Source organism: Alternaria metachromatica (assembly GCF_023757995.1).
Source record: "Alternaria metachromatica strain BMP 0045 chromosome Unknown scaffold_2, whole genome shotgun sequence".
In the NCBI taxonomy this organism is placed as follows: Eukaryota; Fungi; Ascomycota; class Dothideomycetes; order Pleosporales; family Pleosporaceae; genus Alternaria; species Alternaria metachromatica.
Window position 1 is genome coordinate 571,195 of NW_026055493.1, and position 25,570 is coordinate 596,764.

General features: G+C 53.5%; 9 protein-coding genes across 9 annotated transcripts; 7 read left to right on the top strand and 2 right to left on the bottom strand.

The window, feature by feature from the left end:
* Window positions 1-67: 67 nt before the first annotated feature.
* Window positions 68-1,422, top strand: J4E83_001012 (uncharacterized protein; the record flags this gene model as incomplete). Its single annotated transcript, XM_049327969.1, has 3 exons — window positions 68-390; window positions 439-478; window positions 529-1,422. 3 exons carry the CDS (start codon window positions 68-70, stop codon window positions 1,420-1,422), a joined length of 1,257 nt encoding a protein of 418 aa, XP_049192487.1.
* Window positions 1,423-2,838: 1,416 nt separating this feature from the next.
* On the top strand, window positions 2,839-4,395 carry J4E83_001013 (uncharacterized protein; the record flags this gene model as incomplete). Its single annotated transcript, XM_049327970.1, has 2 exons — window positions 2,839-3,311; window positions 3,702-4,395. 2 exons carry the CDS (start codon window positions 2,839-2,841, stop codon window positions 4,393-4,395), a joined length of 1,167 nt encoding a protein of 388 aa, XP_049192488.1.
* A 140-nt stretch (window positions 4,396-4,535) lies between these two features.
* Window positions 4,536-5,857, bottom strand: J4E83_001014 (uncharacterized protein; the record flags this gene model as incomplete). The annotated part of the gene is made up of 4 exons (XM_049327971.1): window positions 4,536-5,147; window positions 5,193-5,255; window positions 5,334-5,679; window positions 5,826-5,857. 4 exons carry the CDS (start codon window positions 5,855-5,857, stop codon window positions 4,536-4,538), a joined length of 1,053 nt encoding a protein of 350 aa, XP_049192489.1.
* Window positions 5,858-6,717: 860 nt separating this feature from the next.
* J4E83_001015 (uncharacterized protein) lies at window positions 6,718-7,811 on the top strand (the record flags this gene model as incomplete). Its single annotated transcript, XM_049327972.1, has 3 exons — window positions 6,718-6,805; window positions 6,855-7,282; window positions 7,338-7,811. The coding sequence occupies 3 exons, from the start codon at window positions 6,718-6,720 to the stop codon at window positions 7,809-7,811; spliced, it is 990 nt and encodes a 329-aa protein (XP_049192490.1).
* A 433-nt stretch (window positions 7,812-8,244) lies between these two features.
* On the bottom strand, window positions 8,245-10,633 carry J4E83_001016 (uncharacterized protein; the record flags this gene model as incomplete). The annotated part of the gene is made up of 2 exons (XM_049327973.1): window positions 8,245-9,437; window positions 9,493-10,633. The coding sequence occupies 2 exons, from the start codon at window positions 10,631-10,633 to the stop codon at window positions 8,245-8,247; spliced, it is 2,334 nt and encodes a 777-aa protein (XP_049192491.1).
* Window positions 10,634-11,139: 506 nt separating this feature from the next.
* Window positions 11,140-14,009, top strand: J4E83_001017 (uncharacterized protein; the record flags this gene model as incomplete). Its single annotated transcript, XM_049327974.1, has 2 exons — window positions 11,140-12,643; window positions 12,691-14,009. The coding sequence occupies 2 exons, from the start codon at window positions 11,140-11,142 to the stop codon at window positions 14,007-14,009; spliced, it is 2,823 nt and encodes a 940-aa protein (XP_049192492.1).
* Window positions 14,010-15,419: 1,410 nt separating this feature from the next.
* On the top strand, window positions 15,420-16,345 carry J4E83_001018 (uncharacterized protein; the record flags this gene model as incomplete). The annotated part of the gene is made up of 2 exons (XM_049327975.1): window positions 15,420-16,112; window positions 16,166-16,345. 2 exons carry the CDS (start codon window positions 15,420-15,422, stop codon window positions 16,343-16,345), a joined length of 873 nt encoding a protein of 290 aa, XP_049192493.1.
* Window positions 16,346-18,296: 1,951 nt separating this feature from the next.
* Window positions 18,297-21,934, top strand: J4E83_001019 (uncharacterized protein; the record flags this gene model as incomplete). Its single annotated transcript, XM_049327976.1, has 3 exons — window positions 18,297-18,492; window positions 18,540-20,321; window positions 20,367-21,934. The coding sequence occupies 3 exons, from the start codon at window positions 18,297-18,299 to the stop codon at window positions 21,932-21,934; spliced, it is 3,546 nt and encodes a 1,181-aa protein (XP_049192494.1).
* Window positions 21,935-22,808: 874 nt separating this feature from the next.
* J4E83_001020 (uncharacterized protein) lies at window positions 22,809-25,391 on the top strand (the record flags this gene model as incomplete). The annotated part of the gene is made up of 1 exon (XM_049327977.1): window positions 22,809-25,391. The coding sequence occupies one exon, from the start codon at window positions 22,809-22,811 to the stop codon at window positions 25,389-25,391; it is 2,583 nt and encodes an 860-aa protein (XP_049192495.1).
* Window positions 25,392-25,570: the final 179 nt, after the last annotated feature.

Below are 25,570 nucleotides of genomic sequence, written 5' to 3' on the forward strand. Positions count from 1 at the left end.
TCAGCCAGGCGGCTACACTGGGTCGGCAGCCCCTCAACTGTGCATCCCTGCCCCGCGCACACTTGACATGTCGCCCACGACGCAGACGACGCTCTCTGTTATCGCAGGTAAAGACCGACCTATGGACTACAGCCTTTCTCGCAAGGTGGATGAAAAGGAGTATATCACCACCATCGACCTGACTGACACCACGTTGGAGCAGAGAAGGCTGGCAGCAAACCGAACAACTACATTTGGTCTGAAAGCTTTTGGCGAACCGCAGAGTAAAGAGTTCGTCGTCGCCGCCGCCGACTTGCACAGATCCGGCTTTAAAGATGAGCATCTTCGGATCATCACTCAACAACGAGATGAAACGGCTGCCTCAACAACGGCGGCTCTCGACCGCTGGCTGTGAGTTATCCGTTCAATCATGAGTTGGAAAGCCTAACATCCATTCAGGCATGTTCACACGGACCACGTGAATCGAGAAACCTTCGAGGTAAATCTCACAACCTTCGTTTTCTACTTGATCTGACTAATGCTCCGAAGAAATTAGCTCTCAACTTCGTTCTCAAACACGATGAAGATCTGGTTCCGGTAGTGCTTTCGGTACTCGAGGAGGTCTGGTCTAACTATGAAGAGCAGTCTGCGTATGGAAGTCATCTCCGACCTGGAGCAGTCTGGCGATGTGATGGGACCGATGCTGAACAATCGCATAAGCCCGATCTTTCCGCAACGTTCATCTCGTTTCCTTATTTCGATGCTGGTACTGGGCCACCATCGTACAAATCCAAGGAGTATCCAACTCAACTATCCCGAGGACTATTCGAGAACGCATACCCGCACGAAGCGACACACAATAGAGACGCCGATCAGATGTTCCGAAAATTCAAACGCAATAGAAAGAAGCAACACCTCCGCGTATCTCAGCTATGGGCTTTGGTCTTACGATCTCGAACTATCATCACGTGCTCGTCCAGCCCGCTTCCCGAAATGTTCCATGGCGTGGAGTTTGTTGCAGCGAACGATCTTCTTGTCAAAGAGCCGGGTAGGATTCATGTAACTGATCATCTCAGACGGGTCATGTACCTGCCATTGGAGACATGCACCACCTTTTTCGGACTTCGACGTACTCTGGAGGAGCACTGCTTCAGAGATACTGAAACCACAATCGACGACTGCATCATAACTGGCGAGGACAGCTGCAAAGAGCTAAACGCTATTGAGTGGCCTGATCTACTCAAGTTTCGCATGTCGCCATTCATATACGTACGACTACACCCGAAAACGAAAACCACTCGTGAAGTATCGGGTGGAGGCGGGATTCAACTGGAGTCGCCTAAAGTCACCAGACTGATTGAGTACGAAAGCTTAGACTCTGATGATGATGATGATGATGCGAGAGCAGATGATATGGCCCTCGTGTTGTCAAAGCATCAGTAGGTTGCTACAGAATCGCATTGTCTGTCGTTGACTTCGCTAACATGTCGTCATCAGCGTAAGCGATCACGACGACCAGCCCTATCCTTTAACGGCAATCCAGGAACGACTACGAAGAGAAGGATATGTGGTCAACAATGTTGAAAGCCTCATGTTCAGTGAAAACGTAAAAGAAAGGCCAAGAATCTTTGATCGTCCAGACAGTTTCAGCCTAAGAAACAACACGCGCCCGCGTACCAATCGACTCTTGATGTCGGCCAAGGATGAGGTACGCTCTGAACACGAAACTTCCGGTGTTCTTGTATGCCAGAATTCCAGACCCTTGGGAAACACGTTCTATGCACAGGGCTTCCAAGAACGTCATGTACTCGATGCTACAAGTAAATCATCATTGGCACTATCAAATGGCCCTGCAATGATTTATGGCCCCGAGCATCTCATTCCCGGGTCCGTCCACTCTTCACTTGAATTGAATGACTACGACGAGGAAAATCTACGTCAAGACTTGCCGCGGCGACTGGAAGAATGCAGATCGTCACCCACCAGGGTAGCGAAAGAAGATCTCGAAATCGAAACATTACTGGAATTTGAAATTCCTTACGAATACGATCAGAACGATCCCAGTTATCTTATTCTTCCATCAACGGACTCCGAAGTCTTGCAAGCTTTACTTGCTCACACAGCTCAATTACGATCAGCTCGAAAAGAGGAAGAAGAGAAGAATTCTCAGTTCAACGTCCCACCTTTTTTAGCTTGGCCGACAAGTATCGTGGACAAATCATCGGACTCGACTGGAGATCCAGATCATCAATCGCCTCGAAATCAACCCAGTTCAGGCTATCTCCTTGAACACTCGCTTTACGCCATAGAAGAGCACATGACTAGAGCGAGACCAAATCTAGCGACGTTGCCGATCGATCCGGAACATCCGTACATGTTCTTGTACAGGAAAGGAACTGCTTTTACTGAGGTTCCGGAAGTTGATTCTCACGATCTCGTACTGAACTTAATGAGCTTCAGTCGAGCGGACATCTCCGATATCGCGCATCCATCAGACATAGTTGAATTCGAGATCATGACTTGGCTGATGGATAGCACGCATGCTCTATCCGAGGAAACCACAGAAGACCTTACGCTAGATGGATATGATATCCAGAGGCTTCTGGAGTCTACGTGTTGCACTGCTAGACGCTCGACGCAATGGCACACGACGTTGATGCTCGAGTATTTGAGGCTCATTGTGCTTTCAGCCATAGATGTGGTAGATCAGGTTGTACCAAAGCATTATCCGCATACCTTGCTACGTAGATGCTGGGGTTCTCTCCACGCAATAGTCAAGGTAAGTTCCTAGGTTCGAAAGAGGATCAATGTCACACTTTGTCTGATATGTCAACTCAGGTTGTTACTTTGATATGTAGGATGAACCATGCGCACCAACAGAAGGACTACGACTCGGAATCTTTGAGTGTGTTCGTGCTACGAGATGTGCCCAACAAAGAGTATGCGGAACTCTATAGACTGGAAGACCTGGTCGATCCACTCGATCATTGCAGTATGTGCAAGCGGAAAACTCACTACACCAGTGTCGACGAAGCTGTTCAGCATCTCATGCAGTTTCACATGTCGAAAAGTGGCCAGAAACTGGAACACATTCGCGAGAAGTTGACCCATTGGGTAGTTTCGGCATCGGGAGCTGATCTCGAAAATTCCAACCAACTTGTGATCCGATACCTCAACACACTTTCGCAGCAAATTGAGATGTTGCAAACAAAGTTCGTCGATCTTCGCAACAGCGTAGCAAATGAGAACAACGAAAAGCCTGAAGGTTACCTCCTCCCATCAGCACTCGTCAAGGCTGCCGAGAACTTCTTTCAGATACTCTTCACGTCTCAGTATAGTGTCAAAAGTCTGTGCGCAGGCTTATTGTACAACCGTAATACCCGCATGGCAGCGAGTGATATCACAAAAGAAGTCGAGACCCACATCACCCTAATAGAGCATTTCGGCTCCAGGGCCAGTACTGAAATATCGAGCGCACGTCATGCGTTACTGCTAATGGCTAATATCGGAACTGTCTGCAATTCTGTTGTCAGCATCCATAGTCCCCCAGAGTTGACACTACTACTTTGTTGTATACAGCTCTCCAAAAGACCTATCGATGGGGATCTCTGCGTACTGGCCTCTTATCAAGAGCATCTATCGAGCATGGTATGCCCTTAATGTCTTCTGATTGAAGCTTCTACTGACGTGTTATAGCGATATCAAGCTAGTCATCGACCCAGGAAGCATGATCTCCGGGATCTGTACCTCTTGGAAGAAGAATTGGAGTTGGTAGAGGCCATATACGACGCACAGCGTCTTGCGCTCAAAACGTATGGCAAAGTCATCGATCATGGGAGCTACCGCATCACCAATCGTGAACGTGTTCAGACCAACGAGAATATCGAGAGACGTATCCTGAATCGCTACTTGGTTGAAAAACCTCTACCTGGCTTGCGTTACGACTATAAGGACCTCCAAAACCAACTAACCAAGACGGCTCAGGTGCTTCGATACGGTATTGAGATTGCAGAAGAGGGAAACACTAAGGCGATCCGAGTGTTTACACTGGTGACCATCATCTTCCTCCCACTTTCCTTCATTTCGTCCGTCTTCGGCATGAACACGGTGGATATCAGGGATATGGAGAACACACAAGGCTTGTTCTGGGCTATAGCTATACCCACTACCGCCCTCATTGGAGGCCTATCTCTGCTCATCGCCTATCGTGGTACGCAAATGTGGGATTGGCTCCAGAATCAGAGCCATACTGTACATGTCAACGTTGCAGGTACGATACTTGATCGCAGGGCATACGTCAAGAGGAGGAAGCAAAGGCCTAAGGATGAGGAAGTGCTGGCTGGAGATGACGAGGAGCTTGTAGAGAGATGGATGCATGGGCTACATACAAAGCGAAGGACAGGAGTGCGAAGGTAGCCTGGAATGGAGCAGTCTTGAGGTGCTATTCCAGTTATAGCCATGGGATGAGCAGAGCTGGAGTGTTTTTTCCGATGTAATGCTGTCTCTTGTCGGTTGGCCGATAACTAGAACCCAGGAAATTCCATTCTATTGCACGACTAGAGCCTGGCTTTTATCCTGTCTTCATTCAAGATGTTCAACACCTGCTTCTCTGCTTCCCACGCACTTCCCCAGCCGCTTTGGTACCCATAGCCAGCATGTCCGTAGCTATGCACTACTTCAACTCCATCAATTTTCTCTCGCTCCACCCTTGGACCGCCAGTCCTCATAGGCCGCAGACCAACACCATGTCTAATGACACTCAGCTCAGTCACTTTTCCGGTCTTCGGTACGAGTGACGGACATAGGTCGATGGAGCGTTGCATGATGCGCTGTGCGAGGTTGGGGTCAGGTTGCGATTCCCAAGAGTGGTGTTGTAGACAGCCTCCGAGTATTGTCCCACCACCGACTGCGCGCTGCATGATATACGTAGCCTCTTCACTGCCATGATCGGTTCCGCTTACTGTCACCATGACACCAGGCTCGTTCCGCACTAGGACAATTTGACCACGTCCAGGGTACTCGTTACTGTCCATGACGCCTCCCAGTGTGGAGGCTAGAAGACCAGTACAGTTCACGACGGCATTTGCATGCCCCGAGGTATGGAAGCTGCCTGCTTCAGAGATGTGGGAGAGTATACCGCGCTTGATGGTCACACCAGCCTTCACGCACTGTCCCACGATCCAGGGAAGATATACAGCAGTGTTTATGCATACTGAAGTAAACTCCGTGCCCCGGTCACAGCCTTCTGGGAGTTCAGATTTGGACAGTACGCGGAACTAAGAAGCATCAGCATGGCTTCATGCAAGCAACGTAGGTGAGTATATGGACACCGAGTTGGGATAGGCTCTACATACATTCGGCACAACGTCCTTGAACCATGCGTCTTCTTTGGTCAGCTCTTCAAACCACTGCCCTGTAGCGGTGCCTGCATCTTTCTCTCGCCCATAGACCCTCGTCGCCTGGTAATGGATGCCTGCTTCGGGTATCTCACGACAGATCCGATCGAGCTCACTCCAGGTAGCTTTCTCGAACCTCTGCAAATTTGAGCCTGGTTTGCCGACAGGAAAGTAGTTTGCTCCAGCCCAGGGTGATGCATATTCTATGTCGTAGTCGCCGGGCATGTGCTTGGCCACGACGGTAATGCTGAGGTCCTTGTGCTTAGAGAGCACGAGGGCGGTGGAGAGGCCGATGACGCCTGCTCTGGGGTGGTGTTAGTGCGGTCTTGAGGTTGCCGCCCAAGACGGATTAGACATGTTGGAGAGTCATAGGCGAAGATGAGTACACATTACTACGGGACGTGGAGGGGCAACACAAAATATCATGACAGCATTGATAGGCGAGCTTACCCGACAACGACGACACTCTTCTGGTTGGCCATGCTGGCAGCTCAGAGTCAGAGCGATGGCTGCCTTGACGCACCCGTGATATGCCGTGGGGTGACTGAACAGGACTTCCAAGGTTGCTATCGCCGTGGATGCGGAGCCTGATGAGGATGGCGGGGTCATGCCTTGTATCCCCGGCTCGCCTATTGGCTCCTTCCCGCACACGAGACAAAACGCGTGCGCACATGCGAGCTTTGTTTACTGACCAACTGGCCTGCTTGCTATTGTAAAGCTATTATAACGCTGGCCCTGGCCCCCTTCACTTTTGTGCTATTGTCCAGATTATTGAGCAAACTCGGTTCTCGCCCACTTGCACGCGCTTTTTGCCCTTCACCGCCGATATATCGCGAAAAACAGTCGGGCCTGCCCCATCGGCTAGCTGGGGGAGCTCTGTGGTCCGTGACATCATTGCAGGCTCCGAGGTATGTAGGCCGAAGATTTTTCCGTACCATCTGGAGCTTTAGTTTCTGCCGTTTGAAAAGTACAAGAAGGCGCTGTCCCGGTGTCTGGTTGGCTGACGTCTGATTGTACTTCTCCAGGCTCCTGAGCGCGAGCTGTCCTGACTCGGGGCGGAGATCGTTGTTCCTGCGACCCGCCAAGCTGAGCCATCCCTGTCGCCGTGTCCCTTCGAGAGCCTCAAGAGTTCGGGCGCGTCACAAAGATATTCATCATTCACGTTCACCGGCCACGACCTTCACCAACTTGGCGTGGCCGGCCCAGCCCTCTCTACAATAGCAACTGTCGCACCTAAGCTCAACCCTCATCCATGACCCCGTCACCCCACTCCTGTGCCTTCCTCTTTGCATTACACCGACTTCTCCTGTCCAACACGCACGCTTGATCACCACCTGCCAATATGGCTACCCGAAGACAGCGGGCCAACTCGCCTGAATTCCCCATACTCGAGGCCAATGCCCTGTATGCCAGCCAGATCCGCGGCGATGGTGAGCTTAATTACCCCATATTCCATGTTCAAGGCTGACTTTGCCCAAGGCAACTGCCTCTTCAACGCCCTGTCTGACCAGCTCTACGGCAACCAAGATATGCACGAGGTGCTGCGCACCACCACCATAGAGCACATGAAGGACAGCGCCGACTTCTACCGCCAGTACATGGCCTGCAACACCGTGCGACGGAACCCCAAGCGCAAGACTGCAGCAGCTGCCGCCAACCGCCTTGACACCACATGCTACACCGACGAGCAGCTGCAACAGCAGTTTGAAGAGCACGTCGAGAAGATGGGCCAGCCCGGCGAGTGGGCCGACAACATGGAAGTCTCAGCATTTGCCTCCGCCCTCAACGTCAACGTCCGCCTCTGGCAGGCTGACTACACCTACCTCTTCTCGCCCCGCACATGCTACACGTCGAACGAGGACCTGGCTGCTCAGGACAGCCGCCAGACACTTCACATCGCCTATCACGTAAGCCATGCCACCACTGACTACCCCGCTGGCACAGTACTGACGTATCAATTAGACTTGGGAGCATTACTCTTCCGTCCGCAATATCGCCGGACCTCACAGCGGCCCCCCTGACGTCAACATCGTACCCCAGGTCATCTCCAAGAAGCGGCCTAGCCCTAGTGTCGACGGTGACGACGATGACCAGCGTCGCCGCTCACGAAAGCGCCGCTCGCCTCTGCCGCTCTTCGACTCCGACTCTACACCAGAGGGCACCGAGAGCTCGTCAGATGAATCAAACGGATTCGCAGCGTCGCAGCGGTCCAACATTGAAATTCCTCAACCAGAGCCCGTGAAGGTTAAGCTCACCATCAAGCTCCGCGGTCTTCGCACCTCGGATACCTCCTCCCCTACTCCATCCTGCACGACTTCTCGCGCGCCTACGCCCGCACCAACTTCCACACAAACCCCATCAGAGCCCAAGAAGACGGCTCCCGCAGCACCCAAGAATGTTGCTGTGGCAGAGACCACATCCGCTGCTACCGCCTAGTAGGCTTGGTAGCATCATGGCCTTACGACGACGGATACCGATTCACGGTTCATATTGATGACGCTGACGATGATACCCCAGCATAACATTGGGCGCTTATTATTCCCGGGTTATTTTCCTTTTCCTTCTTTGCATAGCATACGAGCATTGGCAGGGGCTGTCTGTTACACATCGTTGCATATGCCAGCATGACTGACGGGTGCCAAAGTGCTTGGGCCGCGCTCTGTTCACTGGCTTTGGCGTTTGGGGGTTACGCTTGCGTTTCCACATGGATGATGATGGCTCATCTCTTGGGATATGACTGAACCTAGAAATGAGAAACCATTACTGCCGTTGACTTGTTGCTGCTTGATTCGTGTGTGTGATGTTCAGCATGCGTGAAGTCATAGATGAGTACGTCTTGATCGTCATGAGCATTATGCATATCTACCGTCTATTCAAAGCCCTCGCCCTTAGCATCCACCTCACCCTTTGGTCTCTCAAGCGCTGGACTCAGAGGCCCCGCCATATCAACAGGTGGCACCTGAACCCCAATTAAGCTCTTCCTATGCAACCGCGGGCTCTTATCCAACGTCTCGGCTTCCTCTTCCACCTCCGGACTATGCCTACCGTCCTCATCGCCCTCTCCATGCTCACTACCATAACCCTGATTTGCCAGCCTCAAGCCCATGATCTGCTGTCTCAACTCATCCACAAATCGCTGCATGTCCTCGAATGGTAGTCGAACCGCTCCTCCATCGGCGTTCTCAGCTTGGGTGTTGTATAGCCTGAGCGCTGTGTCGAGGGCGCGTTCCGCTTGCTGCGACTTGTCCAGTCTGTACCAGTTCTCGCTGGCAAGCAAAGCCCAAAGCGCTGCTTTCCGACGTCGGCTTCCTAGTTTGTACATGCCCACGCCAGTGCGCACAGCATAGCAAGCTGAGATGCGTTCAGTAATGAGGGCGTGGCCTATCGAGCCTACGAGGCCTGTTTCTAGAATGCGCGTTGCCCAGCGTGCGGCGTCGTCTGCGGCCGAGGAGCCACGGAGGCGCAGGAGCTCGAAGCTGAGGGCGAGGGTGCGGAGAGCATAGTACGGCGCTGCGCTGCGTTGTCGGTCGGTGTATGAGTACGATGCAGCTTCTATCCACGCATCGATGTTTTCAGCGCGAGATTTGGAGGACAATGGTGTGGGTGCCATGAGAGCCGACAAAGCGGCCATTTCAGCAGCACCAGCGTAATGCCGCCATGCTTTGTCGTTTTGAAAGTCTGTTCTTAGAATATCATAAGTGCTCAACGCCAGTTTCCAATCGCGCAGCATAAAGCAGTAATCTGCTAGCCGGCGCATGATGGCTTCGGGGGCGTCGGGGCGGTAGAATCCCTGTAGGCTGTCGTAGTTGGAGTTCCCTGATGCAGTCGAGGATGATGAGGAGGTCCTTGAGCCGCCAAAGGGTGTCCAACGTTTTGATAGAGACATGAAGCGGCCAGACAGACCGCGGCGTCGGGACAGGATCTGCTCGTTCCAGGTTGAGACGCTGCGCTCCATGTTGGGTATTATGGATTGTGTGACTAGTTCACGGATGAAGGTACGCAAGCTGCTGATGTCGGAATCGGGGAAGTAGGGTGTTGGGTCTGTTATGTCGTCTGTGGTTTCTGTATAAATAGTCAGTACGCAGGGTTGATGTTATGTTTACACTGTCAGAATTACCTCGCCTCTGAATCTCTGCTAGCTCTTCTCCTGCAGACATCCATTCACACGTAGGTAAACGCACGCTGTCATCGTCTGAAGCTATGCATTGCTGACTCTTCAGTCGCAGTAAGTGACAGTGCAGACCGAAATGACGTTTCATCGAATCGAATGTCTGGTTGGACTTGGCGATGTCCCCAGTCTCCTCATCGTGTATCAGGACGTAATATCGTAGAAAGTCGTTCTCTACCCATTGCGGGAAACGAAGATCGCCATCATGCTGCCGATTGTAGAGCCTCCTCAGCTCTTCTATAGGGTGTGGATTCCGTGATGAGATGGCTATTATGCCAGCCACTGGGTGGGAGAAGGTTTCGTGAGGCACTACTGGCAGTCCCGATAGTAGCCTCCGTAGATATAGAGTATGGAATGGTGAAGCGGTGCCGTCTGTCTGCGTAGCTGTTGCGTCGCCCTTGCTCATGTAGTCGGACACGGGGGATTGTTTGTTGAACTCGGAGTACTGCAGATGTCGGTCGACTAGCTCTTCGATTTGTGACACATCGCCTCCTGACCGTCGCGGTCGCCGTGTGGAGCTCGAAGATGTCCGTTGGCCACCTGTGTCGACGCGCAAGTCTGGATATGCATCGTCTACGCCTATGAAGCGCACACCGAAGTCCTCCCAGCTCTTGCTTGCCCCATTGCTATCTCGTATCGTGACCTTTCCGGGCACTGCCTCTCCGAATGGTCGCAGAAGTTGTAGTAGCCCGCCCTCCAATCCCTTGCCCCGAATCAGCTCCTCCGTCTCCGCGTCCGCAAGCACAGCGACGCATGGCACAAACGCCCGTTGTATAAGCGCGCGGTACTCGTCCGATACTCCCGGCGGCAGGCTGTTCGGCGTCCCTGTCCCACTCAGTCTTGAGCCCGGCGAGAAGACGGAGCCCTGTACGGTGCTTTGGGTGGGGGTTGCGGCGCCGGAGTTGGGGCGCGACGTGGATATGCTCGTGGTGGACTCGAACAGCTTGGAGAGGCTTGGGTTGGAGCGGCGGTAGGGGAGGCTGGCGAGAGAGGACGCCGGGGATGCGCGCTGTTTGGGCAGTATCATCGACGCCTCCACATCGGCTGGGTACTTTGGGGGTTTCGGCGTGGCATCCTGAGGCGGCGTCATGAGAGGCTAGGGCGCTGCGCCCGCGGGGTTCTGGATGCGCGCGGAAGTTCTGAGGCAGTCGGCATGTATTCTGATTGTCGTGTGCTGGACTTGGCAGCAGTGAAGCGCTCCTTTACTCAGCCGCCCGTTTGTAGCTGCGCGAGTGTGACGATGTTGGGTGGTGCATCATCGCGGTTGCGGCCGCTGCGCTTTGTGACTGGACGAAATGCGGCATCTCCATCAGCACACAACCAGTCCTCATCGTCGCACATGGGTCTGCAAACATAGCACACGACGCACACTTCCACCTTCTTGTCTGTCCTTACGGCGCTTTGCGAGCTAGAAACTCATCGCAGCAATCCTTCTGACTCATATGGATGTCGTTGATGAGTCGAGCCTTCCTCTGTTCAACGCGGACAATTTCACTACTATACAAACGTGACTTCCCTGCACCCACACTTCGGCCACTATCACGATCGCTTCTGCTTTCCAGAACCTTCTCTGCTCTCACTCTACAGCCAACTCGTATGTCCCGGACCGGCTCACCATCCGAAGACCAACAACCAAACGCTAAACGGCGCAAAATTGCCCGGCCCTCACCCAAATTCATACACCCCTACGGCACTATGGCGTCGACGGATAATGCCGAATCAGCCCAGTTGGAACTCACTGAGGTCGAATCGAAGCTCAGACAGCTTCTACTGGACGTGGCTGCTTACATAGACGAAGCACCCTCAAGCAGCGATGTCACTGGTGACCAGGTTCCAGAAGAGCTAGCGAAGGAAAAGATTGTATTGCGTTGGACTGGCGGATGGGTGCGCGACAAGCTCCTCAAAGTTGGCAGTCATGATATCGACGTTGCCATCAACAAGATGACTGGTGAGCATTTCGGCCTAAAGATGCAAGAGTATCTCGAGATACCAGGCAATGCTGAAAAGCACGGTCTGATCGACAAAAACGACGACCTCAGCGGACGTGACAAGACGAAGAAGATTGCACCGGGGCTGCACAAGATTCAGGCAAACCCCGAAAAGTCAAAGAACCTCGAGACCGCAACTACCAAGATCATGGGTATCGACTTGGACCTTGTCAATCTGAGGAAAGAGACATATAACGAAGTCTCTCGTAACCCAGAGATGGAATTTGGTACAGCGGAAGAGGACGCTATGCGGCGCGACGCTACCGTCAACGCCATGTTCTACAATCTCCACACTTGTCAGGTCGAAGACTTTACTGGACAGGGACACAAAGACATGGCTTCCAAGATCATCCGTACTCCACTAGAGCCTTACCAGACCTTCAAGGATGATCCGCTCCGGGTACTGCGGCTGATCCGCTTTGCTAGCCGCCTCGATTACACGATCGAGCCGGAGACAGCAAAGGCAATGGGCAACGCAGAGATACAAGACGTCTTAAAGATCAAAATCAGTCGTGAAAGAGTCGGAATTGAGCTCGAGAAGATGTTGAAGGGTCCCAGACCACGTATGGCTCTAGAGCTGATCGACCAGTTCGGCCTTTACAGGACAGTCTTCACAGATCCTACCCGCGAGCTATCTGAACCGGACACAGCCTACTTCAAGCCAGCATACAACTTTGTTGAGACCATCATCGAGAAGAATGCCGATGTACCAGCTGCTATCCCCGATACCCTGCTGAGAAACGAGGACGAGAGGTATCTAGCTTGGGTTTGCGCAACCATGATGCCTTGGATGGATGCACCCACAATACCTCATCAGAAGCCACTACAGCGACCTTACTTCGCTGCTTATCTAGTAGCTCGCGAAGGGTTCAAGGCCCCAAATAAGATCTGCGACGTCATTGCGTCTGCTTTGAGCAACAGCGAGGAAATTCGCAACGTCGTCGCTCGGTGCGTCAAGGGACTTCGGAGACCGGATACCATCAACCCGACAGAGGATGCCACTGCCAGAGATACTTTGGGCATGGCTATCCGTCGTTGGGGCTCGAGCTGGAGGACGCAAGTCTTTATGAACCTCATCTACGAGATTGTGCTTGGGCGGGTGTCAAAAGATGGTCAGTATTTCCAATTTGCTTACTTGGACATTGCTAATTGTTTCTAGAAATTCTTCGATCATATGACAGCTTCCTTGCCCGGATTACCGAGCTCGAGATTCTTGATGTCGACACGTTCAGACCTCTTCTCAAAGGTACAGACCTTGCCAAGGCACTTGGTACCAAGCCTGGCCCTTGGATGAAGGACGCCCTCGATGTCGTTATGGCCTGGCAGCTACGTAATCCCGACATGACTGATCCCACCGCTGCCATTGAGGCCGTAAAGGCTTCTAAGGACGGACAAACTGATAGTGAGCTTTCCCTTCGCCTGGCACATCACTTTCTTCAGCTTACCATCCCACCTCTCTTTCCGCAGAATAAGCCCACGTCGAATGCGCTGGAAGCTTCGCGGCAACCGGCTCCTTGGAAAGACACTGGGAATCAGTATGCATTGGACTTGCTGGAATGGGCGATCAGCACACTCGACCGGAAAACGATAGAAGGGAAATGGCATTTGCTGATGCCTCCAATACTGAAGATGATGGACGACATTGATATGAAATGGAAAGCGAGAGGATGCCACATGCTCGGTCTGTTACTCGAGAATCTGCACCAGAAGATCGGGATAGACGCTGGGAAGACGTCATCGATAGCCGTGCAGAGTTCCACAAGCTTCCTGCAACGCACTGGGTATCACAACATCTTTACTGAGGCTCTGTTCCCCATGTTCACCTACATCCCTTCCATCACACCGGAAAACGAATCTGTCACCCTTTTCAGAGAAGTGTTCCCTACTCTCATCTCACTCGCCCAGCTCCTCCCGACAGACCCCAGCAAAGGCCCCTCTCGAGAACGCTTCTTCGACAAAATCTTGCGTGAAGGGGTCCTCTCTCCTCTTGCACATTTCCCTACACCCTCGTCGTACCCGGAATTGGCCACCTTGATCATGTCACACGTTCCCGTATTATTAGGCCACATGGGCATTGATTGCGTCAAGCACCTTCGCGACCTTGTGCCTCTGATCTCGGCTATACTGCAGGAGCCATTCGCACTTAGTCACAAGCCCCTTCTTCTTTCAGCGCTGAAAGCGCTGCAAAGCGTGCTGCTCAATGCGTGGCCTAGGCTACCGGAGTACAGGGGAGCAATCATGATGGGCATATGTTTGCTGTGGGCTCGGTGTGTAGAAGAGCGAAAGAAGGCCGGTAGTCAGGACATCGAGGAGATCACAAGCCAAACACAGGAATCGGTCGCTATGCTGGACGCGATTATGCAGGCTACCGAGACGGACGGACTAGCGAAAGTCTGGGAGCAGGAAAAGCAGGATCTGATGCAGGCCTCATCCGGAGTTGAGGAATTATTTGACGAGTGTGTGACCGGACAAGAATAAGCACACGTTCTCTGCGTGTCAATGAGTAGTACTTTAGCAGCCAGAAGAAGCTGCATTCATTCCATCTTTTTACGTTGTGATGTGCAGTATGTTGGGCAGTAACAAAATCATACAAAGCTAGCGCGTTGGAACCAGCAAAGCAGGATGGCTGTTTTGTGATGATCGAGTTCTTCACATCCTTGCACAGCGTGGTTGCTGCACAGTGACGACAGGCACGTGGGTACCGCCTGCAGCGATTGATTCAGATGGCCCACATGCAGGCTAACGGTTTTAGCCATGCATCGAGTGTCAGAAACAGGAAGCTGTTCTATCCTCGGAAGACGATGCCGCACACGTCGAGCGTATGAGTGGGCATTCGCGAATAGTTGCATCAGGCGACAACGTCAAGTCTGCCTGCGTTGCCGTGGGGTCCGTGGCTATGCGGGGCGACAGCTTGGCGTGTAATCGGTGTTTACACAGCCCAGATGTCAGGTCAGATACGAACTCGGGTCCTGACTGCTGCAACAATGCTGTGTAGACATTGCAACCTTCCACATGCTACTCACGGGCAGAGGGCCGTTTGAGACTGCGCGCGGTGTTCTTGAAAGTGGTTCCTGGGCGCTGGCTACTGTACTCGAGTCAATAGCGGCCCGCACACCCCTGCCGGGGACGAGGATGCCATTGGACGCCTTTTTTCGACGAACGCGCGTCTCACGCTCAATAAGACGATGCTGGGGATATGTGATCTCAGTATGATGCCCGCAGCCCGTGATGTAGAAGAGGTGTTTCTTGGCGGCATGGGTTTGGAGTGGGCCACTGTCGCATGCACATCAGAGAGTGTACTCCAAGTAAGCGCGACTGCGGTGCTGCTGCGCTGGATGATTATAGACGGAGGCGCATCCGTCTGACGGAGATATATGCTGGAGGCGTGGGTGAAACGCGGGGCCAATGAAGAAGGCGCAATCTGACTATTCTGGATCATTTCGCTAGTGCAGGTGGCGCTTCCCCGAAATCTGCCTGAGCGACTTCACGATGCTCGACGGCAAGTGACTACGTCGCCGAGAAGACGGGCATAGATATGGATGCCTGAGTGGTTCGCGACAGCAGCGCACGAATGAAGACTCGCAAATACTAAACCCGACGCGTCTGGCGCATGCAGAGTCTCGACGTAAAGCCGATCGGCAGCGCTCAACAAGCGTGGGCGGGACTCAGCCTCGTTAAGGTGGTTGCTTAGGGCTAGGGGGCATGTCACGGCCACTTCTTCCCGCCGCGTCCATTGCACCTCGTCCTGCTCCGACACATGTCCTCTGCTCCGGGCCCGCCGTGACTCTCTCTACATTTCGTCGCGGCACATCTCCACGGCGACATTAGCAGCTCGAGGGGTGCGCGCCGCCCAGCAGCCACGCCTGTGCCGACACCTCTCCCAAGATCATGGCCAGAGCTTATTTCGCGTCCAATCCCTCCACATCCACCACGACGACCTGTCTTGTTAGCTCTGCCCAGACTTGCACTACGACCACCACCCTACCCTCTGCCGCGTCGCCGCCCCCGCCAACTCCCTACAACTTCGCGCGCCTTGTCGGCTCCTCCTCTTCGTACCCCAAGGCCGAGGACCACGGCGACTCCAGGTTCAAGAGGTTGCCAATGCCTCTCGAGCTCGCCATCTCGTCGCGGGCGCATTGGCTCAGTCGGGTGCGGTCATGTCTCCGCCTGCTCATCATCGTCCTGAGCGGCGCAGTCGTCTGCATGCTCATGCACACGTTTGAGATCTACCGCGGCAATCGCTACATCGACCTGCGCAAAGGAGAACTGCCCATGGTCTGGCCTGCCCATACCAACCTGGCGCCGACCATTATCCTCTTCGCCATTGCCGCCGGCAACTTCCTCGCCTCGGTCGCCATCCTCACCCTCTCCTTCAAGCGCTCCTTCCGCCGGCCCTTCCGCTCGCGCGACGTCTACCGCATCGTCGCTGGCAGCTTTGGCGTCATCATGTGGATCACAGCGCTGGTCGTCTTCAACCTCTTGGACAAGGCTAGCAAGGCCAGCTTGGGAAGGTACTCGTGCACCAACGCGAATGTCTTGACCAACGGTCGCTACCAATACCGCGCCGTCTGTGAAGAGCAGGTAAGACAGCGCCCCTTCCGAGTCCAACTCCATGCCGCTAACAAATCCCCCAGGGCGTCGCATTCTACACCGCCATTGGCGCAGCCTCCGCAGAGCTTCTCACACTCATCACTCTCGCCATCTCCGCCATTCTGTCCGTCAAGAACCAAGAACCACCCCCGACCATACAGATTCGCGAGAAGAACAACTCGATAAGCTCCGGCTCAAAGTACCACAAGCCTTTAAAACGATAATGCCAAAAAACACGCACAAATCAATCTTCCAAACCCACCAATTGTCCCGTTTTCGCTCTTTCCTTGACCTCTTATTTCCCTTTTCACGTCGCTGCATGATACCCCGGATTTTCTCGTTTAGCGGCAAACATACAACCAAAACTTTATACGGCGTTATAACCTCGGACCATACTTTGCTCGTTGCGCAGGGCTTCGGGCCATTATGACGACTTCATCTCCCATCGCTCAAATCATCTGCATGGTATCGCGACATTGCGGCACATTTGGCGTTTGTTTCATTTGCTCTTCCCTTGTATATCTGCATTTTCCAGCCTTGGTCAATACCATCATGAACGTGGTCTTTGTCCCGTCCCCCATCACCATTAGAAGAAACACGTTGAGCCCTCCTGTTTGCCCAATAGAGTCACGGTCGCATCTTGATCTTGTCATCCTAGGATCTTGTAATTGGAAGAGAGGATGGGTGGTTTTGCTTCGGAATAAGTAGATGATATAACAAATACAATAAAGCAATCGAAAGAATAATGGAAGTGTGTGGTGTGCTGCTGCACGTGTTCAGTTCGATCAAAACATCCAACTATACGCGAGGGCTTTGATGGGTAGGCGCGGAGCGTGTTGTTGACGCAACCCTCACTATGACGTGAATTCGGTTGCTACTGAATCCGCAGTAGGTGTTACTCTCAGTTAGTAGGTTCTTCCACTATGAAGCTTTATATCGCGCTGTGTGATTGAGTCTCGCTCCTACCTGGAAAGCTCTTCAGTCGAGAGGCCATTTGGTAACTATGGAGAGCATGTCATTAAATCAAATCGGACTCATTCGGCACTCCTTACGATACCAGTTGTGAGAGTCCTTCGATTAGAGACGCTTTCGCATTCGCATCATGCGCTTTGCCATCGGGTTGAAGTTCGAGGTGAAGGTGACTCTCCACTGCATCTGGCGCCGCGCACTCTCATGTCTGCCTCAGCCCCACAAACAAACACCTGAGCTCGCAGTACTGTCCTGCCTTTACGAATTCGGTCCGACCCCTCCCTGCCTATTTAAACCGCAACATTGAGGAATATCCGAATGAGCAAAAAATGGCATTCCGACGGGCTTGTGAGGGCGATGGCAAAGACTCACTCTTCCAGATGCTTGTCCCAGTTTTCTCGCCTCTGTGAAGTAGCTGATCATGCCGCGGGCGCATGGTTCCAGCAGATACCTCTCGTACCTAGGTTTATTTTTGCCCTTTTCTCTGGCTTGAGTTTGGCGCTGGTTCGAGCCTGGTTGCGGCCCTTGTTCCTATTTGCCCTATTCACTTCGGCGGGTATGACGTTTTCTTTTCGCCTTATTGCCGCTCAAGAGCGGAGTTGAAATTAAAGCTTTATAGCCGGAGGGTTGATCGCGAATAGGTAATCTGTTTGGAGGTAGACAGTTGCAGAGCGCGCGTTTCTGGATGGATATTTGCCGATGACAGTTTCCAGTGGGTGAGAAAGACTAGAAGTCGACGCGGTCGATTGACATGTATCAGCAGCAGTCTGGCTTGACTGAAGCCATCAAATCTATGCGTTGTCATACCAGCGTCTTGACGAATCTTGTTCAGGTCTGTATAGAGAGCAGCCTGCAGCATGCCCCTTGCCGTGGCCACAAAGAAAGGTCATATTCGCCTCTAGGCTCTGAGACATCCGGAGAACGTCACAGACTCGTCCTCGCGGTATTTTAAGACGCCAAATAGCCAAGATACACGGGCGGATACGCGTCTCGAATGCGGGCCGATGTTGCAGTGTTGCAAACAGACAAAAGTGAGGTGCTGGAAATGTGGGAGATGTGGATTGCGGAGTGATGACTGACGTTGGCCGATTGGGAGCGGGCATTGACCCCAGCTAGCGCGCTAATCCCTGCATGCTCCCGCTGAGAACTTCCAGAACTTTTTTGAGGTCGAACACATGCGACCGTGTTTGCGACAGGATATGAGACATGGGCAAAAGGTCGGCTTTCGAGGCCAATACCAAGAGTGCGCACTCTGACCGCGACTCGAAGCGTCAGCGATTTGACGACACCCACGAGCGCAACTCACCACGACCGAATGGCGCCGCCGAGGATGTCACGTCTGGGCGCGACTTACAGAATGCGCTGTACTTCGACCAGAGCTCCTCAGGCGGCTTTCGAAGTGGTAGGTGCGACCAGATGCTGTATATGATCAATGGCTGACAAAATTAGGCCTAAGTACCTTCAAGCGATTCCTCGATTCGATCCTCTACCCGACCGATGAGCACGACGTGCCCCGCAAGCGAGCCATTCTCCGTGAATACCTGGACTCCCAGAAAGGAAGAGGGCAAGATGAGAAGGAAAAGACATTCCTGCAGAACCTCATCCATGGGTGGGACCATGCTGTCGAAACCAACTACAGTGCCGTTGTCTCCCAGGTAACAGCTGTGCTCGCGCTCCTGTTCAAGGTTTTTGCCAGCCATGGCGATTTCCTCGATTACGGCACGCTGCTGGCCAAGACTCTGCTGCAGCCATCGGTCGCTCGTCGTTTCGTCCGAAGTACCTCAGCAGCACCCAAGGAGGAGAGCGTTATCGCGCCAGCATTGCGACTGCTCACAGAGCTTACTCGGTTCAACGACGGTGCGCACGCGAGGGCCGTATACGCCAAGAGAGACTTTACGCTCGAGCCGAAGATACTTGGAAGGAACATCAATCTCGGAAGAGAGCAGTCGGCGGCAGACCATGTCAAGAAACCCAGCATTCGCACTACAGCCATCAGGTATCTTCTCATGCATTTGAGGTATCAGGACGAGCGGGCAAAGAGCGAAATACTCTCCAACTCCAACGTCGTCCGCGCCGTCTTCGATCACATCCGCGCGGACCCGCCGTTCCTCATCTACGAAATCCTCGATGTATTCACAAGCCATGTTTTCCAAGACAAGACTATTGCAAGGCACACCAAGAGTAGAATTTTGAACGGCAAGGCACTCTCGCGTATAGCCAGTCTGTACAGCTATGAGGTGGAGGAAGGCGCTCTTTCCGAAGGACAGAAAGCACCCGATCAGCTCGCTCACGATTTCCTTCGCTTAGTTTGCACCGACCCTGCTTATGGTGTCATGCTGCCAACACAGGGCTTCTACCCGTCTACTTTTGATGACGACGAAGGCGAGCTGGAAGATGCAGCTGACTATGGCAACGATCTGGGCCTGGAATCAGTTGACAACTACAGCAAGACTGTTAAAGTTCGGAACATCATTCTTTCAGAGTTCATCCAGAGCCAGAGGCCATACGCAAATACCTTTCACCAAGAGCTTGTCGTCGATATCTTTCGAGCCTGTCCTGAGCTAGTGGCAGACTACTTTGTCAAACGACGCGACTTTAGTTACGATCCAAAGCTTACTTCGACATGGATAGGATACTCCGCATTCTTGTATCAAGCTATCCAGCTCCCTGTACCAAAATACTTCGGCGCGAAGAGAAACTTCCGCGACCATCCACCGCCGGTACCTGTCCTTATGAACAGCATCCTTCCACAACCTCTGAATCAGCAAGTGCTTACGAAATGTCTCAACCATAACTCCGACCTCATCCAGCTGTTCGCCATCCGGGTTCTAATTGTAGCGCTCCAGAAGCTACAGGCCGTCCTCCAAGAGCTCAACAATGCCAGTGCCACCAGATCCTCGAAACAGTGGGAGCAAGCAGCCAAGCGCCTAGTTTCAGAGGTCAGCAGACGTTGCCCGCCGATTCGCACTGTCTTTTTGGCACTGAAGAAACCTGGTCTGAAAGACATGAAGCGGGAATCGATCACCAGGCTGCTGCGGCTTTACTACGAATCCACGCCCCAAGTTGCGCTACAAGAGAAATTCGATGTTTCGCTACCGTTGTGTAACGCATTGGTAGAGGTCGACAAGCCCACAGCTTCACCCGAAGACAAGGTTTTCCGTATCATGGAGCTCGAGCACTGGATACAGATGGCGAAACTTTCACCAGCTATGCGTTGGTGGCAAAAGCAAAGTACGTTATCTCTTCTTCTTTGGACTGCCCTTACTGACTTTGCAGAATCACTTCAATACTCGCCATTTGTAACACTTCTCAAGCTTCTGGTGACATCGAAAGAGAGCGAACTGTATACAGGCATTAGGTCTCTCCTGAGCGACATCTTGAATGACCAGGAAATGTTGCAGACCAAGACTTCGCCCGACGCGCTCGATGCACTGATTGCTAGTTTGGGATCAACCTCTGGATCAGTGACACCTTCTACCGACGTCCTCGAGTTCCTGGACGACTGCTGTGCGCGGTTCACCAAGGTGCCTATCAAGTACTTTGATGATTTAGATGTCATGTGTGGTCGCACTGCGCAATCTACAACTGGGCTTGGACCATTCAGTAACTTGCTCATGACACTAGTAGAACAATGGCCCTTCAAAGGGGGGGAGACCGCCACAAATAACACGGCGGATACCATTGCTCAGTGGCTGTCGAGACTTCTATATCTCCTTAAGCTGATTGGTGAAGACGAGACAGCACTGGAACACATACGCGACGCACTGGTAGAATCAGCGAATGTAGCATACAAAGAGGTGCTGAAGGATGCCTTCTTGTGGAAGATGGGCAAAGAAAGAGCGAAGGAGGCCTTGAAGCTGGCAACCGGGGCAGACTTCAGCGGCTCAGATAGATCATCGACATCGCCGGTTCCAAGGCCTACGGAAGAGGTTGAGCAGCATGCCAAGCTCAGGTCCGCTGTCGATCTTGAAAGGCCACCCATCGAAGACAAGAAGCACACTGGACTCACACGTTGGAGGAAGAAAGAGCTGAGTGAAGCAATTGATGATGGAGACATCGGAGAACTACTGTTGTGCCTTTGCTCCGAGCACCCCGAGATCCGCATACAAGCCATCAGCAACATTCGACGTGTCATTGCGACTATTATGTCAAGCAGTCGTAACAATGCCGAAGAAAACGACACAGCTACTGGAAAGCAGGGGCTCACTCCGGACTGGGATCTTCAGCAACTCTACCTTCTCCTCTGCGAGGTCTTGGAGTCGGTGGATCCGGCAGGTGCTGAAGCTTTTCCCTACGTTGGAGGTGTATTAGCCGCTCGTTGTGCTGGCATTGTAGCGGATCCCACACACACGCTCTTCAGCACAGTGAACAACTTCCTTACGGCCTCCCCAGCCTGGGATGTCCATTCGTTACTGCGGTTCTTTTGGCATCGCATCGTTGCCAGTCAACCAGACGACGACACCACCTACCACAAGGAAGTGGACTGGTACTTCGACTATCTTCTGGACAGTCTGCGGACACCTGCAGATATGGAACTGTTTAGGAAGAGCAACATATTTGAACAGCTGTTGACTCATTACGGCTCCCGATCATGTCCTGCGTCGGCAAAGGACAAGATCGTGAAGCTACTGCTGCGAGCAACACATGTGGAAGGCAGTACGACGCTCATCACGAGGTGCGGGCTTATCCCGTGGATACAGATGATGCTTGATGGCCATGATCCGCGACATCGCGCTCTGAGGACACTGGCCGGGCGTGTCTACGACACATGCAACCGGGAGAAGGTAGCTGCATGGAGCAGTGACAGCCTAGGCGAAACGATCGCTTCGCTATGCAAGGTCTGAGTTTTGTAGTTTTGTACATGTCTGTAAACCGTATGCGGCGTTGGGGAAGCCACTCGGAAGCATTGCAGGGCGTTGTTTGCGACTTCCTAATCTAGAGGTCATCTGAAGGTCATTTGTGGCGCGATTGCCTGGCCGAAAATCAAGGCTGCCACCATCACGCGATATGGTCTGATTCCCATGCGCAATCATGTCGTGATTACTGTGAAGATGCGGCTTCAGCGAAAGTGCAGGCTGAAGTCAGATGTGCTGGACCCTAATATGACGCACCTGCTAGGCACTCGTTCCCGCAGCACTTCTTGGCGCGCATCTCCCAGGGCTCTCTCGAAGAGGCCCGCACCGCTCGCGACCTGGACTCAAAACCACAACAAACACCTGCGCTATCAACCGCACACCCGCTGCCTACCCCCAAGTATCCCAGAGCTCTCCAAGACATTTGCACCCCAACCTCGCTGTTCTGCTGTCAGCAGTGAGCTCGCAACCGTTTCTTCTCCGCTTTCTGTCGCCGCACACCCCTACCACGTTGCATCCCACCTCGAGCTCCCTCACCTCCTTCAACGAATTGCGACACGCACGCGTCTGCTCAACCTTTACATTGCGACCGCTCAGCATCACGCCATCGTACACGTCTCTTTGAACCGCAACCGTCACCGAGGCCGCATATTTAGTCCTCGTAAGGGCTGCAGAGCGGGCACTGTTCAATTGCAAGCGAGTCAAGCGATTCACCACCCGCCCGCTTCAGGACAGCCTCCTCACCCATCACCAATAACCAAACACTACACCGCCTGCTCCTCGGTCTGCCTCTCGTCCCTGAGTAAAGCAAGCCTCGGCTAGCCCACACACACCTGCTCATTCGCGCTGCATTGAGCTCGCGAGAATGCGGGGGCCTACCTACTCGGAGGCTGACCTGTTGGCTTTGAAAGAGTCTCCCCTCGTCAAGAAGCCGGACGGGCTACCTTCAATCCAACAATGGATGGATGTGCCTGCCGACCAAAACACCAACAATGGCCACGCCAACAACAATGGAACTATGCGTCGCACTCGGGCCGCTCGGGACGGAGAAGGGGTAGCGCCAAATGAGCAGCGACCGCTGATCAACCCCATGGGCCAATTCGGTCGGCGCCAGAGCATGCGTAAGTCTTCTGATGTTCAGGGTATCAAGGCCGCTATTGACGCGCTTTTTGTAGAACCTGGCGAAGAGACAGTGCTCGGTCCGCCAAAGCTAGCCTTCCTCTCGGCGCGCACTCCGGCGAAGGGCACAGGCGATACAAAAGAACGCACAGGCTTCACCTCTACAGACGGAGACAACGTTGGCGACCGCTTTCCAAAGAACGACCGGTGGACACGGGACCGCGAAAACGACCGGAACCGGGACAAGGGCTACGCCAATGGCCGTCGCGTTCCACGCGAGGACGGTGAGGGCTGGACAAATGTCAAAGGACGCAAGAGTCTGGGCCAGGAAGACTTTGAGCGCTTTCACCGTAACGGCGATCGAAACCGCGACAAGCATGAGGGGGACCCTGAGATGGACGTAGTCCCACGCCGTGGCAATCGCGAGCGCAACGAGCCGCGCTGGGGTCGTCGCGAAGATAAAGACGAGGGTACAAAGACCGGCGTACAGGGCGGTTGGCGCGAACGAGACCGTGATCGCGAACGTGACAACGGCCGCGAGTGGAACAGGGGCGGCAACCGTGGAGAAGAAGACCCAGAATGGATGGATACCAAAGTGGAGAAGAAGGAGTTCAAGCCTCGCACACAAGAGGACTTCCAGCGCTGGAAGGAGCAAATGAGGGCTAAAGATACCCCGGCTGGCGAAAAGGAGGAATCAAGAGAGGTTCCCGCAGAGATATCTACGGCTGTCTCAATCACCGCTCCGCCTATGTTGACTGCGCCCCTGCACGCGCCTTCTGCGGCCGAACCTACACAGGGAATTCTCTTCGGCAACTGGGGTAGAGACAAGTCGGCAGAGATTCCACCAGCAGAGACCATCTCGGCGAAACCCAAGCCAGATAAGAAGTCGAGATTTATGACAATGTTTGCGAAGCCTGAAGAGTCGCAAGCGCCCAGCCAAATGCCGGCCCCGGCACCTGCATCGCCAGCACCTGCCATGGAAGCCAATGCCGACAAAGAAGGCTTCCAGCGTATCCTCCAGATGCTTGGTCAAGTAAGCACTGGGCCTTCCCCGGGACCCCAACCCCCTACGAGTATGCCAACACCAACGAACGGCATGAGGCAGGGTGGAGGCATCTCACTAGACTTCCATCAGCAATCGCCGCCACCGGATCCGCAGCACGGTAGACCACCTCCAAGGACACTCGAACAGCAGAGCATATTGGAGCACATTCTGGCTCCACGTGCCGGTCCACCGGATTCTCGACCTTCACAGCAATCGCGCTTCAACAGCATGTCACCAGAGAATGCGCTTTCTGAACAATTCAGACCCCCACGCCCTGACTCTGGTCATCCAGAAGATCACTATTCTCACCAGCCCCCGCCGCAACGTAACGCCCCGCATGATGCAAACCTCGCAGCTTTGTTGAACAGTCGTCAGCGCGAGGATACGCAACGCGATCAAGTCACGAAGCAGCGTGAGCGTGACTTCCTATTGAATCTGATGCAACAACCTTCTCGCGCTACACCACCGCAGGTACAGGGTCACAACTTGCCTCGCCCATCTCAGGAAGGTCACAACATGCCCTTCTTCGAGCAATCAAGACAGCAGCCTCAGCACCCTGCTCAACACCAGGCCAAGGGTCGTGGCGGTCTGCCCCCAGGTTTCATGGAAGACCCTCGTATGTTCACAGAGAACGAGATGCTGCGTCGTGAGGCTGCCGATCGCCAATTGGAGCTTCAGCATATGCAAAGACTACAACAACAGCAACAGCAACAACAGGAGTCCATGCGAGCCAAGAACCAGCGCATGCCAATGGGATATCCCACCCCGGAAGATCCACTCATGGGCCTCCAGCGCCGCAACACAGGAGGTGACCCGCGCATGCCAACCAATATGGGTATACCTTCGCAGCCTGTACCGGATATGCCATACATGGGCGGACGAGGTCAACCAGGAATGCCGCCAACACCGCAAGAGCGGCCGAACATTGCTCCACCACCAGGATTCGGCGGTCCAATGCGCCAGCCACCTGGCCTCAATGGTCCCAACCCTCAGCAAATGGGACCTGGAGGACCGAGCTTCTCAGCTGGCAATACACCGCTTGGTCATCCTCCCGGCTTCCCGCCCGGTGGCAGTATCCGCGGATTAGGCTTTCCAGGCGGACCGGGAGGACCCGGTGGTAATGGCATGCAGGGCCCACCTGGCTACTTCCCACCTCCTGGCTATGGCGGCCCCCCAATGCCCGGTATGCGAGGTGGTGAAGATCCACGCATGATGTTCGATGGCCAATTCGGCGGACCTCCACGCCAGCAGCCTGGTCGTCCTGGGCCACCCAACATGTACTAGCTTCTTGTACAGTCTCGGCTGAAGGGCTCATCTTCGAGCTTGAATGTATTCGGGTTCACAAACCATTAACTTTACATTGATTTCAGCAGAGTGTTATAATGTCAGTTCTTGGCTTCAAGCGTAGCGTCGGCGTCGGGGATGCTGTATATTTGGGTCCGGGCCTTCCCTTTTCTACAGCG